Here is a 15,583-nt window from a genome sequence, read left to right on the forward strand (position 1 = left end):
CCCTCCCTGAGCAAAATCTGTGAACGGAGATACCTGTGTCTTGCGCAGAACTTACTCAGAAACTGAAGGATTTGCCTGTAACTTGAAGGACAATCCACTTAACCAGTCTTTTTTAGATACGCTCTTCAAAAGGACAAAACGGGGGCGCCTGAGTGGCTCAGTGGGTTAAAGCCTCTGCCTTTGGCTCGGGTCATGATCCCAGAGTCCTGGGATCAAGTCCCGCATCGGGCTCTCTGCTCAGCCGGGAGCCTGCTTCCCTTCCTCTCTCTGCCTGCCTCTCTGTCTACTTGTAATCTCTGTCTGTCAAATAAATAAATAAAATCTTTAAAAAAAAAAAAAAAAGGACAAAACGATGCTCTGTACTGTCCTTCTAGATGGTTCTCACCCACAGCCACCGTGCACTGAGACACATTCCATTCTCTGCTCTTCTCCCACCCCCATGGTGCCAAGTCCCTGCCAAAAAGCTCCCAGTGCACCCCACAGGCACAGAACCTGCCCACAAGGAGACTACACAGCTTCCTCTCCCACACCCCAGCCCCTACTTCTCAATGACACTGCGGCACTGGGGCGCTATCTCTGCACTATTTCCTAAGCCTTAAACTCTTCCCCCTCCTCCCCCTTTCACCCAGCCTCCTCTCAACTCGGACTGATCCCTCACATCTCACTGAAGCCATCACTTCCCCCAGCTCACCCTCCCAGACCCCCCACCTCACCCCCACTAAGAGTGGAGTAGGAGCTATTTCCAAAGCACATAGTGCTTATTCCTGCCGAGTGCCTTCCATGGCAGATGCTTGCCTACACCATCCACCCCGCTGCTCCCAGCAACACCCACCCCCACCCCAAACAAGCTGTTTCTGTCTCTCCTAAAGGGCAATATTATCAGGAGCCTCAATATCTGGTAACTGTTCCCTAAAATCATGGAAATGAAGGCAAACAACTCTGACAATAGTTAACACTGCAGTAAGTATTTTAAGAGATTTTTTTAAACGTTGCAACAAGCAATTCTGAGCATTGGCCCAATGATAATTTTTGTGTCCCCACCATGTATCTGACACCATGTTAAATATTAAAAGATATTATTGCTAGTCTCGCTACATCTCTAACCAGGGAGGTAAATCTACCCTCATTTTACTTCTTTAAGACTCTGTTTGTTGATTTATTTACAGAGAGTGAGAGAGAGAGAGAGAGTGAGCAGGGGGAGGAGGAGAGGGAGAAAATCTCAAGTCAACTCCAGGCTGCATGTAGAGTCCGACACAGGGCTGGAGCCCAGGACCCTGAGATCAAGACCTGAACCAAAATAAAAAGTTGGGCGCTCAACCAACTAAGCCACCTCGGCACCCCAGTCTACCCTCATTTTAGGAAAAAACAACAACAACAAAACCAAGGCCCTGAGATTAAGTCACCTGCCCAAGCTCACAGGGCCAGTGGTTAGTGGTGTTTTCACTCAAAAGCTGCAGACTCCAAAGCCTGCACACTTCTCTTCATGTTGGTGGTTCTGAAAATGGGACTGGGGCTCTGGGGTCTGTGCGATGGAATCCGCCTCTCCCTCTCATTCTCTCTAAACAAGCATAAGCAGACTCTTCTGGAGGCCCATAACTTGCAGACTCTATGCAACAGCAGATGTCAGACTCCAACATTTGAGAAAATGTAAAACAATGCCTTTCTTTTTTTGTTTTGTTTTGGAAAAGTTATTTTTCATTTAAAAATATTACTGAGGTTAACACATAATGGCTTATTATTTTTAAAGTTTGGGACGCCTGGGTGGCTCACTCAGCTGGGTGACTGCCTTCCACTCAGGGCATGATCCTAGAGTCCCGGGATCAAGTCCCACATCAGGCTCCCTGTTGGGGTGAGGGGGGATCTGCTTCTCCCTCTGACCCTCCACCCTCTTGTGTTCTCTTTTTCTCTCGCTAATAAACAAAATCATTAAAAATAACGAAATAAATAAAGTTTATTTATCTACTTATTTTTAAGTAATCTCTATATCCCACATGGGACTTGAAATCACAACCCCAAAATCAAGAGTCATACGCTCTTCCTATTAAGCTGCCCTGGTTTATAATTTTTAAATTATCAACAAGTAAATATTTCAAACTGTCCTCAGTTTAAATCTAAGACAATAAATATCAACACATATAATCCACTAAACGAAAGATCTTTGGAGTCCTCAATAATTTTTAAGCATGTAAATGGGTCTGCAGTGAAAAGGTTCAGGAACTGATATCCTTCCTTACTACCTACTGAAAAGAAATATAAGCTAGGTTTCTTTCTTCCCTTGTAAACTATACCAAATAATCAGGATAGTCTGGAGCTAGCACCAAAAACTATGCCCACACTCCACAACGAACATTACAGTCCCATGAACTCGGGCCTTTCTAACATTCTCCTTTGTTGACTCTTCAACATAAAGTTAAATTCATCTTTAAAGATACTTCTGTGTGTTATATAATTAGAAAATACCTGTTCAGAGCCCATGAGACATTTAAAAGGCATAAGTTACATTTTTAAAAAGCGAAAAATTCAAGCTAAAAAAGCCAACCATCCTATCTGAATGTGGTAATTCAGCAAATCACATCAATGATTTCAACCTGATCTGGCCATTTCCCTGCTACACAGCATGGTTTTGAACCACCATTCTATCATATATGAAATGCAAAATAATTTCAGTAATTCTAAAGCAAAACATAATTAGATAGATATATTTGCTAGAGTTGAATGTGAGTCATTCACAGGGAGAGAGAGGTTTTTAGGATTATGTGACAGCATTTCGAATTACCCACATCATTATCCTCATCACACCTGTCAACATGGGCTAAAGGAGGGGAAATATTTGCACAAATCAAATTTAATGTTTCATAACTAAGGCTATATTTAATCATATTTAACCTGTTCCTTAAAAATAAAAGGAATTTTACTTTGTATTTACATGTGAAATGACATAATTATAAAGTAAGGTCCGTATTGCAGGAGATCAGGACGAAAGCCTGGAGGAGAATTAACATGAATACACCCCATCAGCTGGCATTATGCTAAGCACTTGGTATATATTAATTTCAACACCTTTTGTGACAGGTACTATCTCTCCTATTTTGCTGATGAAGAATCTGAGGTTCAGAGAGGTTAACTTGCCTGAGATCACCAAGCTAATAAGTAGCAGAGCTGAAATTAGCACACTATGCTAAGTCTATGCTTTTCACAAGATTTTATACCTCCCTAGAATTATTTTCAGAACTGAGTGCTTCGAAATCTGAAGAGAATGAAATGAGAAGGCAAATACCACAAACAAAACATTTTTAAGGGCAACTGAACTTAAATAAAAACACCTCAAATGACCTTGTTTACAAACATCCCTAAAACACTTTTGAGTTTGTCCATAATGGCATACCCAAGAACATGGCACTGGAGATAAAGGGAGCTAAACACCTCGTGTCCCCCAGAGTCTAGAACATATGAAACCCTCCAGTGCTGAGTGACTTTAACACCACGTGGACTCGCATCCAACCTCTGAAATGGCTATGGGGATGTTCTGTGCTCTTAAAACTAGAGAAAGCTGGAGGAGATCAACAATTCCCACCCAGAGGTCATATTGCAACCACAGGGGTATCTCCTTCAAACTGTGCTCGTCCTCCAGTGGAGCAAGAAGATGCCGGAACAAGAAGTCAGAACCATTGCTCCGGAAACATCCCTTGTCCAATAAGACGCTTTCTGAGAAACAAGAAAAGAAAAATTCCTGGAAACGAAGTCACATTCATTTCTGCCCTAGAAAGCACCCAGCCTGGCTGGCCTCAGTGACGGCACTTTCAGTGAGTTCTGAAGAGGGGCATCTTGCCTTGAGATTGATACAAGGGAAAACAAATTAGCAGGGTTCGATCTTCTCCACTAACTCCTCTGCACACAGGTCCCCGCTGAGGCTCTCTGCTCCCAGCCTCTTGCCAGACTGGCTTTTTCACCTCCCCCTTCACTTGGTGCAGGAGCTCACAAGCCCTTTTCCCATGGGCTGCAGGTTGGGCGTCTGCTCCCAGGGGAGATAGGGAGCAACTCTCTCCCAGGCAGCTCCCACTGACCTCAGGGGTCCTGCTGAGAATATTCCAGTGTGCCAGATCTCTAGGAGCAGTTTCCCCCCAAACCCCTATGTTTTCTCATGTCCCAGGTCCCTAGGAGACCTTCCTGATCTCCACTCTCCTGGTCCCACCAGAACTGAGGCTTCGAAGTCTCTGTTCTGAACACCTCTCCACCAGGGCTACCCCACACAGATTTGTTTCCTGACCAAACCTTTCTACTTTCACATTGCTTTAATCCCTTCCTTTTCCACTCACCAATCCCCGGTGCAAACTGTCCTTGCAGCCCTGCACCACAGGCTCACAGTTCAACTTCTGGTCTCCCAGGCTTCTATGGACTGTCTAATCAATATCCCGAGCTCCCCACTGAAGCCTGAATTCCTTAGAACAGAACCAAGACCTCCACCATCTGGCGTGCCCTGTGGCAAGCTCCAGGTCCCATGCCCCCAGTTATCACGTCGTCCCCAAACCAGAAATGCAGTCCTCAGCTCACTTTTCCTGGCAAAGTCCTAGCCAAATGCCAAGCACCCATGTCCCCGGGTACTTCCTGTCTCTGGACACTTGTCACATAACCACGTGTAGTCCTTCGGTGGGCTTCTCCTTCCACACCGATTCTAAGTTCATTAAGAACAGCTCTAAGATCACCTCCTATGCCATCCAAACTTAAGTGGAAATCATGGTAGAAGACCAATACCTGTTTCTGAAGAGCGTGCAGAATGATCTGTACCTACACAGATATCAATATAATTTCCCTAGACCGAGGGCACAAACACCGGCATTTATAAGGGAAAGACATCTTTGTGACTACAAGGGCTTGAAACGTAAATGTCTGCTCATAAACTTGGTAGGACAACAAAAATCCCAGCTTACGAAAAGGAAGACTCCTGTTGTGGTGCCGGGTACCCAAATCTCTTAGAGACCAAACATTTTCTGCAGATTAATGTCGACTATGATTTTCTCTCATTTTGCAATTTAAGTTCACACCAGTATCCAATAGCTGGTAAAATAAATATTACAGAAGAACACATTTTGAAGCTTCCCAAGGGGGAAAAAAAATCACAGTGTTCTAAAAGAGGTGGGAGGGACTACCACAAACACGGAAAATTTTGCTGGAAACCAAGCTCTGGTGTGTTTTGAAACCAGAGAGGCAAAGAGAAAGAACAGGAGTCCCACGTCCCTGTCCCCGCTGGCAGCGGCAACTCCCTCAAGCAGAGCCCTGGGATTAGTTATCTAGGACGTGTCCGCAACACCCCCCCACAATGCCTGGGACGGAAGGATTCGAGACGTTCTGAATCGGTGAACAAACGCATACGCCAGCGAGTGAGAGACTCCCGGAGAAAAGTGAGGTTCTCGAGCAGCTTACAAGATAAAAATGAAGGCACTCATAAGGAGAAAGCTTTCTGTGAAACTTGAAGGAAAAGATCTATTAGGGAAGGTTACCATGTTGCCCTTTCTACTGCGAGGCAGGCAGGATCCGAGTTCCCTTACCTGAGGCACAGGCACTTTCTGCGGGGTGTTCTGGGGTGATGGGTGGAGCTGTGCCCAAGGCTGGTGATGTGGGTGTGGGGGTGAAGACTGGTGGTGCAAGCCCGGGTGGGGCTGCATCGGAGGGCAGGTTGGCAACTGCTGGAAAGACGGCTGCTGCCCAGGATGCTGTTGGCCAGGCAGCAGTCGTTCCTGGATCGCTTGGGGATCTGCAAGGCCAACACCGGGACAACCGTTCGGTCTCATGTGCCCGGCCAACTCCCTTGGTGCTGAGGACATGCCCATAAACGGACGAGACGGCTGTAGGTTCCTGGGGCCCATATTCCTCTGTCCAATTCCCATGGCACCGGGGGGCTGGTGTGACGGCTGAGGGTGGGGCATATTTGGATAACTGCCAACTTCCATTGGTATCCCAGCACTTCCGGGCCTGACTTGTGGAGGAGGAGTACCTGCCGGATTACTCATTGCTTTCATGGGTGACATGGGAGGTGGAGAGGCGTAAGTTCCCTGAGGCTGTGAAGGATGCATAGTTTGCGTGTTCATTTGGTTAAGTGAGCCGCTGGGGTGGATGGGCTGCTGGTGCATTAGTCCTTGACCACTGTTTGATGGGAATCCTACAGCATTGGGGTATCTTGGTACGGACTGATTCATTGGAGTATTATTTGTAAGGCCTAAATTTTGATTCATCCCTGTATTGTTAACTAATCCCTGATTTAGGTTACTGTAAGGATATCGAGAATACTGCCCTGAGTTGTTTATAGTAGGTGAGGGGACTGTCTGGCTCCGAGAACTAAAGGTAAGGGTCTGTGGCCTCACGGCCCCTTGCTGAGGAGGATTAGGGGAGAATCTGGGACTGTGGGCAACGGATTCTCCGTGGAGAGCAGTAGGGGGGTGATGGTGGAACTGCTGCACTGAGTGACGCAAGGAAGGCGCCATGCTGGGGCTCTGCGGGGGCACGTGGGACAGGTGGCCGGGTCCCGACGTGGCAATGAAAGGACCGCCCTGACTGAGGCCCTCCTGGCCTTGGGGAAACTGGCTCATCCTCTGCTGTGGCTGACCGTGCTGTTGCATGGAAAAATCCCCACGGGCCATGTAACTGCCCATCTGCTGCAGGTGCTGAGGGTGGCCCTGCGCGGGGGGCCCCGACGGGGCGGGCTGGGGCGGCTGCGGCTGGGGCTGCTGCTGGTAGGGCGCCCGTATCTGGTCCGGCACCTGCACGGCCCGGGGGCCCCACATGGAGCCGCTGTCCACGAAAGACTGCCCGTGCCTCTCATTCTGCAGGCCAGGGTAGACTCCCATCTGACCGCCACCACTGCCGCCGTGGGGGACCTGAGGGACGGGAGGGGCGTGATACTGTGAGTGAGGAGACGCGAGCCCGTTCCCAGGGGCGCTGCTCATCATCCTGTTTGGCTGATCCATCAGATGCATCTTTTGTTGTTCATACTGATTATAGTGATCGAAATGGGTCAACTTTGTCTGATTCTGATTCGTGGAGGGATGATGAAGGGATGGCTGCAAGGAGGCAAAGCCTTGGTCTATCGGCATTTGCTGACCCATGGGGTTCACGGGATTTTCAGGGTAACCACATTCTCCAAGGCCTTCGAGGCCTTCACTGAAAATATTCCCATCCTCGCCAAAAAGACTCATCATTCCCGGATCCGCCATCTTCTTCCAACACACGGCTCCTCCACACTACAGCTCAGGAGCTTGTCTGGGCTTCACCTCACCGAGGTGTCTGTCCTCAAAGCCTATAATCCTTAACTAATCTTCTTCATGTCATTCCGTATTTCTTTAATTCTCTTGGACCCTGCAGTGTCAGGCAAAGTCTGGATATAGGTCCTAGAAGAGAGTTGGGAAGTGGGGGGGGGGGGGGGGGTAGGGGGGAGAGAAAACAAAGAATTAGGAACAAATGATAAAAACTGCCAGTATTTTACACATTTGAATTTGGTTTCCATCAACAATACTAATCTAGCCCCCTTGCTGAGCTGTATTTTATAAATCTAGTTCACTTTAAGAGAAACTCATTAGCTTCTACCAGAAGCATTATTATGATCGGTTACTTAGAAAGCAAGCAAAACACTAACCTTAACCTTAAATTAATCCATTCACTCCACTTCCTAGCGCTCCATTCTTGGATGGAACAGAACAAAAGAACACAACATGAAGCAGCGGCAGCTGCCACAGCAGGCAAGCAGATGTATGAATATAGCCAAGCAGCCCATCTGCTGAACTAAAGCCCTGGAAATGCTCTGGTTACCAACAGCCGCCCTTAACCTTATTCCCCCGAGCAGTGTAATCAGATGAGCAGCCGCGGCACCGAGGGCTGTGAAAAGCTCAACTTAGTTAAATTGACTAGAGGATTATACAAATACCAAAATCAGTCATTTCGTACAAATTAGATATTTTCGGCCCACATACATCTACGTGACAGCAACAGAGGTGTCAAACAAGAACATGTCCACGATGACGTTCCGACAAGGGAGCGTCCATGACGACGGTGGAAAGCAAGCCCGCAAACAGTATAATAACCTCATAATTCCATTACATTTAACGGCAGGGATATACAAGATGCAGAAAGAGATCAAAATAAAAGTTTTCGTTCTGCAAGAAGACCGATTTCACTCATGGCTCTGGGCCCAGCACGCCCCCGGCCTGCACTGGCGACTGAGAGGTCCGATCACAGATCACGGTTCCCCAGCAGGTGCCAGACCCTGGGGATGGACCCAGAGCCCATGTGACCGCTCAGAGAGACCCCAGCTGCGTGGAGTTACTAGACGATGACTGTTCTCATCAGAAGAAACTGAAAACTACCCCCTCCCCCACCAAACCAGTCGAAACTGAAAATCACTTCAACACAACAAAGTTCGAAATATCCATGCAGGCTTTCCTCTTGCCTTTTCCTCTTCAGAGACAAGGCAGGATGAGAGCCATGGGAGAAAAGCACGACCGTCAGCATCCTGTGTTTACGGCACCAGGTATACATGCTACCTACTGCTCTACATTTTATTCAAACTGTTCCTAAGAGATTTTGCGCATCTGATTAAAATAACCAGTTAAAGAATGCTTCACCAATCAAAAGAGGAAAGTGTTTTTGTCGAATACTAATTAAATCAACAACCTAATAAAGAACTAATTCACATAGGAAAAATGTCCGAAATCTTAAACATCTTTGGAATTTAACTCATTTTTTTCCTCTTTCATAAGTCTACGAAGCACTGTGATACTGCCCAACTTGAAAAAAGCAGTATCTTGCTGAAGAATTTAAAAAGTGATGTTAGAAACAGGATCAGTCATAAATTTTACTGACACACTTCGATAACCAGCATGGGAATGAACAATGGGCAACCAGCACTGCTGAGAACTTACCGGTAAGAGAGAGAGAAAGAAAACCCAGTTCCTGCCTGTCCTACTCTAACATATTCCTAACAAGGGGAGAATTTTGCTTACAGAAAATGTAAACAACATTCCTGTTCACTGTCAGAACTACAGACAGAACACCTGAGAAGGTCTCCAGGTCTGTAGTGTTCAGGTGACAGCTGTCAGCTAAAGTCAGAGGTCTCCTCACTCCACCGCTAACTGCCATGAATTTTCTGATCGACTTTCTCCAAAACAGAGGTCAGAAGGGTGAAAATAAGGTGAGCATGAAAACCATTTTATTTACCGACATGCTGCTTTACTACATGACCACTTCGAATCCAAAATAAAGAGAAGCAGAAATCTTCAGTGCCAAATGCAACAAATACCTATAAACTGAATTTCCCTCTGAACAGCCTAAGCAGTCAGTCTTCATTTATTGAAGACCCATTCTAGCTCTCAAGGAACTAAATCTTACAATGCACTTGCTAATAGCTTAAACTAGCCGTGCAGACTAACCACTTACCAAAGTAACCTTTCAAATTAGCTTAAGGAAGGTACGGTCTACTCATATGGACAGATGGCCTTGTTTCATAGGATAACGGCTTCCCCCTCTAGGGTCCCCCACGCATCACAGGAGGCAATGCTACTGCCTGCATGGGGCTCCCCGCCAGCTCTGGGGGGCAGACGCGGAGCGGGTGGGGATGGCCTGGTCCACTGAGCCCAGAGGCACAGCCAGCCTGGAGCAGCAGCTGCAGGCGTTGACGTTACTTTGTATTAACTTAAGGCTGAGCAGAAAGGAGAAAGAGAACCTGCCTACAGGCTCCGGAAGGGACAAAACAGAACACTCACTGAGTAATCCTACCTGACGCATAGGCTTCCAGTTAGCCAATCTTTCCGACTAAGACTCACTCCATTTCCCAGCAGCAGGAAAAATGACAGCACTACCTGGTATCCAGCAAGCGCATCACCCACCACAACTGAGCCCACCATCAGGTGAGCTCTAGGCATAGGCGTTCAAAAACTACGGCTTGAGCCTGTCATTAATGACTGCTCCTGCGTGCCGGGACGGCCACCACCGCCCTTCTGCCCCTTTTCTGACCTCAAGACTTGGCTGGCGACTATGCTAGGAATCCATCTGGTAGCTGGATTTCATATTTCTGATCTGAGCTAATCTAATTAATTTATTTTGGTCTTTTTTAATTTGATCAAGTCCATTTGAATACCCACTTTCCTAAGTCACAGCTGCAACATATAATTTTGTTTCTATCAAAGATATTCATTTAGAACTCCTTTTTGGAGGCTGGCCGCTTCTCTACATTCAGTATCTACACTTTCTATGTCTAGATATATTAGCTATTCAATGAGCCATCAAACCAGAGCCATGTCATTTTAAATTTTGTAGTAGCCACATTTTAAAAGTAACCAAAAAAGAGTGAAATTATGTTTAATAATAAATTTTATTTAACCCAATATGTGCAAAATATTACCACTTCAACATGTAACCAACATTCAAAAATGGATGAGACTGTTTACATTTTTTGATAGAGTCTGAACCCCAGTATGTATTTTACACTTGCAGCATATCTCAATTTCTACTGGCCACATTTCAAGAAACAAATGTGCACTTGGGGACAGTGGCTACCATGCTGGACAGCATAGTTACAAATTATTGAAAAGAAGACTAGAAATTCAAGTTGTCAGTGGTCTCTAATAATTCTCATAATTATCACTCAGATAATAAATATTCAGGTTGTCCTTATGTTTGATTTGGCTTTAAATAAAAATCAAGCTAAATCCCAAATCACATCTACTTATTCAAAACACATGTACTGAGTACCTACAATGATCTAGCCACTGGTCTAGGTCCCAGAGATATATCAGCAAATAAAAACAAACAAAATTCCCTTTATCCACATGGAACTCATCTGTAAATGATGACCCTTAGAGAAGAAAGATTCAGAGGTGATGAAAATTTAGGATAACATTTTAGAAAATATTTCTTGGGAATTTATAATGATAAGTGTTTTAACTTTGTGTGATATTAGATAGTAAACAGTACAGAAACATACAGTGAAGACATAATAATGTAAGTTTCCACGGAGTGCCCTACTGGGCACTGGGTATTTTCTGAGACAAGAATGACAGTGCAGAAGGCACATGCATGTCTGGGGTTGAAGAGGGGCCCAACGAGACAGCTCAAGCAAGAGAATCGCCTGCCTGCAGTAGAGACCTCACTGTGAAACCAATTATGAAAATCTGAGAATTAGCAAGTACTTTGGGGACCTTCTAATCCAAACCCCTATTCCTCTAACAGATTAAAAAACCCTTTTGTAGACTAAGAGAAGTAAACGTCTTCTAAAAAATATTTTCATGACGAACAATTCCCAAAGACGAAAGAGAGATGTATGGAAGAAATGGCAGCTTACTAGTAAGAGCAAATTACTAAAGGCCTAAATTGGGGTCTGTTTTGTTCAGATAAGTCACTAAACTACTGAAACCAACAAACAGAAGAAAGTTTCCTTTCAGACAAATGTTTTTAATTATACTATCTATAACTTTAAGGAAGCAAGCACCCATTAGCACCATATTGAGGCTCCTGGTTGATTCTTGGGGGGAATAAGCAGGATGAAAACCGGCAGATCCAACAAAATAAGTAAGCCGCACGCAGAGAACCAGGGATGAAAGCAACAGGCATGCAACAAGCCAAGATGAAAGAAATAAGTTGTGCAAAATATATATTAATATCTTGAAGTGAATTTCTGACCACCTCAAACTTACATAAAAGATGAATGCTTAACTCCGCTGCTCTTCCCAGAGTAATACGGCAGTTCTGCAGCCAAGCTTCAATGTGATATCACAGTGCCTGGGAAGCCATATTTTCCACAGTGAGCCACTTCTTATCCAATTGTGTAAGTAGAGTGCCACTCTGGGGCCAACTTTTTTCATAAATAGCCAACATATACGGGCAAGTGTGGGATCAAAGGATAACTGTCTTTTAGATGATGAAGACTATTTTGTGTTCTGTAGCTTGATTTGTTAATTGTTCTCTTTAAGTCTCCTTCCCCCCACCTCCAAAGAGCCTGAGGCATGTAACATGACTGTGACAGTGATTTTTGGGATTGGGTAAAGCATGTATCAGCATTTCTGTGGCAGTGTCTAGCAGCTGGAAAAACACATGTTACTACCCTCAGTACAACCTGGGAAGACGCCTCTCCATCATCAAGGTTACAAATCGTATCAAAAGCAGGGAGAATCCATGAGCCGATGGGTGAACACATGTACGATAAAGGACTCAGCACCTCTGAATATTCATATTCATGGATCTGCTAGATCATGAGGACTGTGGACAGTGATGCCCACTAATGGCCCCCAAAAGCCACTTGGGAAAGAGAAAGTCTACCCAGGCCAATGCGCGCCATGGGAGAAGGTATCCAATAGAAATGCCTCCACGTCAGAAACATCAGTTGATCCCAAGTCCATTCTAGATTTGCCTCATGGACCAAATGGTGCCCCTTCTGAACCTCCCACCCCCCACCCAGGGAAAGACCACATTTTCTTCCTTATTAGTATGTTCAGGCAGTGCCAATATGCTATGGATGGACTGTCCCACACAACAGCCAGGAGCCACATGTTGCTATTTAAATTAATTAAAGCTAAACAAAATTTAACATTCAGGAGCTCAATCACACAAGTTACATTTCCAGTGCTTGCTGTGCATATATGCACGGTGCATACACAGAACATTTCTGACATCACAGAAACACCTATGGACAGCACTACCACATATTTCTTGTTAGAGGTAACCTTTTTAGACAAACACCATGTTAGATAGTAGAAATTTTCTTTGATGAAAAATATTTTCTCCTGTTCAGAGTTCAAAGCATTCCTTCAAAGGTCCATACGTACCCCTTGTGATGAAACTTATACTGCCTGTTCCATTTAACACATTTTATGTTAATTAACTATTTTTCAACCTATAAAATTTCTTTGTGTAATATCGCCCAACATATATTTCTATTTCTTAATGAATTAATTTTTGTTATGTTAAGAATGAGTCTCAACTATACAAAATACAACCCTTAAGAATAATTAATTTCAAAATCCTTTTCACTTATAATTGCCATATTACCATTGCCCTCTAATAAAGTATTTGCAAGCTTAAGTTTTATAACCAAGAATCTACATAATTATAGAGTAAGGCCACTATTTTCCTTACGGGCTTTGTGTATTACTTTCATTCACTATTTTATTGGAAGAAAAAAATATAGAAAAAACAAAAAGGACTTGAAGTCCTTCAGAAGATCTATGCTGGTCCAAGTACCCTATGAAAAATTTTTTAAAAATAATTTTTAAAAAGGTAAAATTGCATTTACAGTTGGCTTCCATTTACAACACTAGATAATCCCCCAATTTTCTGGTATCAATTGAAGAGATCCATTTTATACAGGAAAAACTATGCTCAGAACTGACGTTGTATGAAGTGATGGTGGGCTTCACACCGGCATTCATTCATTCATTTCATTCACTTAAAAAATATTTAATGAGTGCCTACTTTGCTAACGCATTTACCAGACCTCAGGGACACAGAGCTGAACAGGACAGGCATGGCCCCTGCCCCGTGCAGCTTGCTATTCTAATAAATGCCCCTTGGATGGCCTGCATATCCCAGCCACCAACCAACCTGCTAACCCAGCCTGCCTAATATCCCACAAGTGCACTTCTCTCAGTTCACACCGCCTCTGATGAAGTCAGGCCTTCATGTGTTAGTCAAGGACAGAACATGAAAGGCTGACTATTTCTCCCAAGTCCGGTCTCAACAAGTTCACACAGCTGACTGAATGATCTTCCAAAACACAAAACACATCATCTTTCTCCCCTGATTAAAATCCTTGAAGGAGTTTCCACACTTCGCTTCAAGTCCAAATGCTCCAGCATGGGGGAAGGCACTTCATAATCAGATCCCTGTCAACCTCCATTCTAACCCCCAAACTCCCCAAGCAGAAATACCTGGGCTGGGTCTGTCAAACCACAGGAAGTTTACCAACAAGCGAACGTTCACTTCCTCACGCCTTCCTTGCCTCCCCACCAGCCTCCTTACCCCTCCATCCTCACCCCATCACTGTGCAGTCTGGCGTCTTTTTCCTCTCAGTTCCTTTGTTACCACCTTTGTGGGGAAACTTTCTGACCCTCAGCCCTTCTCCTCCTCCGGCTGATTTTTAAGCCCTCCCTAGTATTTGCGCTGCACTGGGGAAAGGGCTACAAAACCACCCAGCGCGGTTACTCTCCTCTGTTTCCTTTGCCATTTTTGAAGGGGGTCCTGGAACTGCGGGCACTTCCTAGGAGCTCCTGAGAGATGCAGAATCCTGGGGTCCTAACCCAAACCTCCTGACCCAGAATCTGCATTTTATTAACAAGCACCCCTGTTGATGCCTGTGCAGATGAAAATTTGGGAAGTCCTGGCCTCAGACTCAGGTCCTCCAGCAGCTGTGGCTCTCACTGCTCCTCAATAAACATGCGAATGAATAACCAACAACGAATAACTCATCCCAAAGAATTACAAAGCAAGTAATACAAAGATGTACTATCTTACTGTTTGAGAAAGGTAGTCCTGGCATTCCTGACCAACAAAGAAACAATACTAATGCTGACCTCATCCAGAGAATTATGAGGACTCCTTAGTGACAAATTTTAATTTGCAATGGTTTACAAGGACTGGACATCTAAAAGTGGCTTAATTTTAAAGATACATCCATCTGCTTGCCAATCATTTTACATGACCTGCCCCCCAAAACTGCAGTTAACATTGATAGCTAACGCCGTGTTACCTAACACACTATTTCACAGGTTTCTTGCAGAAATCTTTCAGTTATTTCTACATAACTTTGAGAGTCTGCATATTCTGAGCTGCTTTTCGGATAAAGATGGTTCTTTTTTCCATATAATGTTTCTATATAATACATGGGTGTCCTGCTGATCACAAACCATGGGGCCAATGGTTTCCTCCAAGGCAACCAATGAAACAGCACTCAGCTAACAGTTCATACCAAGTGCATGGCCACAACACTATTTTTTTTTCTAAACTGGCCAAAAGGTACATACTGTCCTATAAATAAGTTGTGCCACTAAACCACAAGAATTCCTGGAAATCAATGTCCTTTAGAGAACAAGCTTTATGCCCTGCAATTCCACACTGAATTATCACTCTCTGAAATGAGCCCCTTCAAAGACTAGCCCACTGAGAAGGCAGCCAGCAGACAGCTAACCTGCTTGTCCCACCACAAGACATAAGAACACGTCCACAGTGACCTTCTTTCCATACACAACTTCGCGTGGCCCAGCAAAAGACCAGTACATTCTAAAAGCACTGAAAGTATTCAACATAATAAGGCAAAAGAAATGAGAACACCTCTAAACATATCTGTACACACCATATCCATACATGTAAACAAGATATGTATCTCCATAAAATATGTGAATCTACCTCATCTTCTTAATGCTATCTTAATTAATTGTGTTACAGACAAGGAGGAAACCAAACAGAGAAAGGTCCACAAATAGATAAATGGAAATTTTTTTAGTGTAATTTATCTGGGACAGGGAAAAACTAAACTTCAGAAATGTATTTCAATCCACCTGGCAAGGACGTTTATTGGACAGACTAATGGAAGAGTAATACAAATTTT

The 15,583-nt window shown here is 44.4% G+C and overlaps 1 protein-coding gene across 1 annotated transcript in view; it reads right to left on the reverse strand.

Moving 5' to 3' along the window:
- CHD7 (chromodomain helicase DNA binding protein 7) overlaps positions 1 to 15,583 on the reverse strand; it is a 187,232-nt gene that overhangs the window by 117,058 nt on the left and 54,591 nt on the right. Inside the window, exon 2 of the mRNA XM_080802955.1 lies at positions 5,547 to 7,382. Coding sequence (XP_080659081.1) covers positions 5,547 to 7,208 — 1,662 coding nt within the window. The 5' untranslated portion in view covers positions 7,209 to 7,382. The remainder of the gene's footprint in view (positions 1 to 5,546; positions 7,383 to 15,583) is intronic.

Source organism: Martes martes (genome assembly GCF_963455335.1).
Source record: "Martes martes genome assembly, chromosome: 4".
Classification (NCBI taxonomy): Eukaryota; Metazoa; Chordata; class Mammalia; order Carnivora; family Mustelidae; genus Martes; species Martes martes.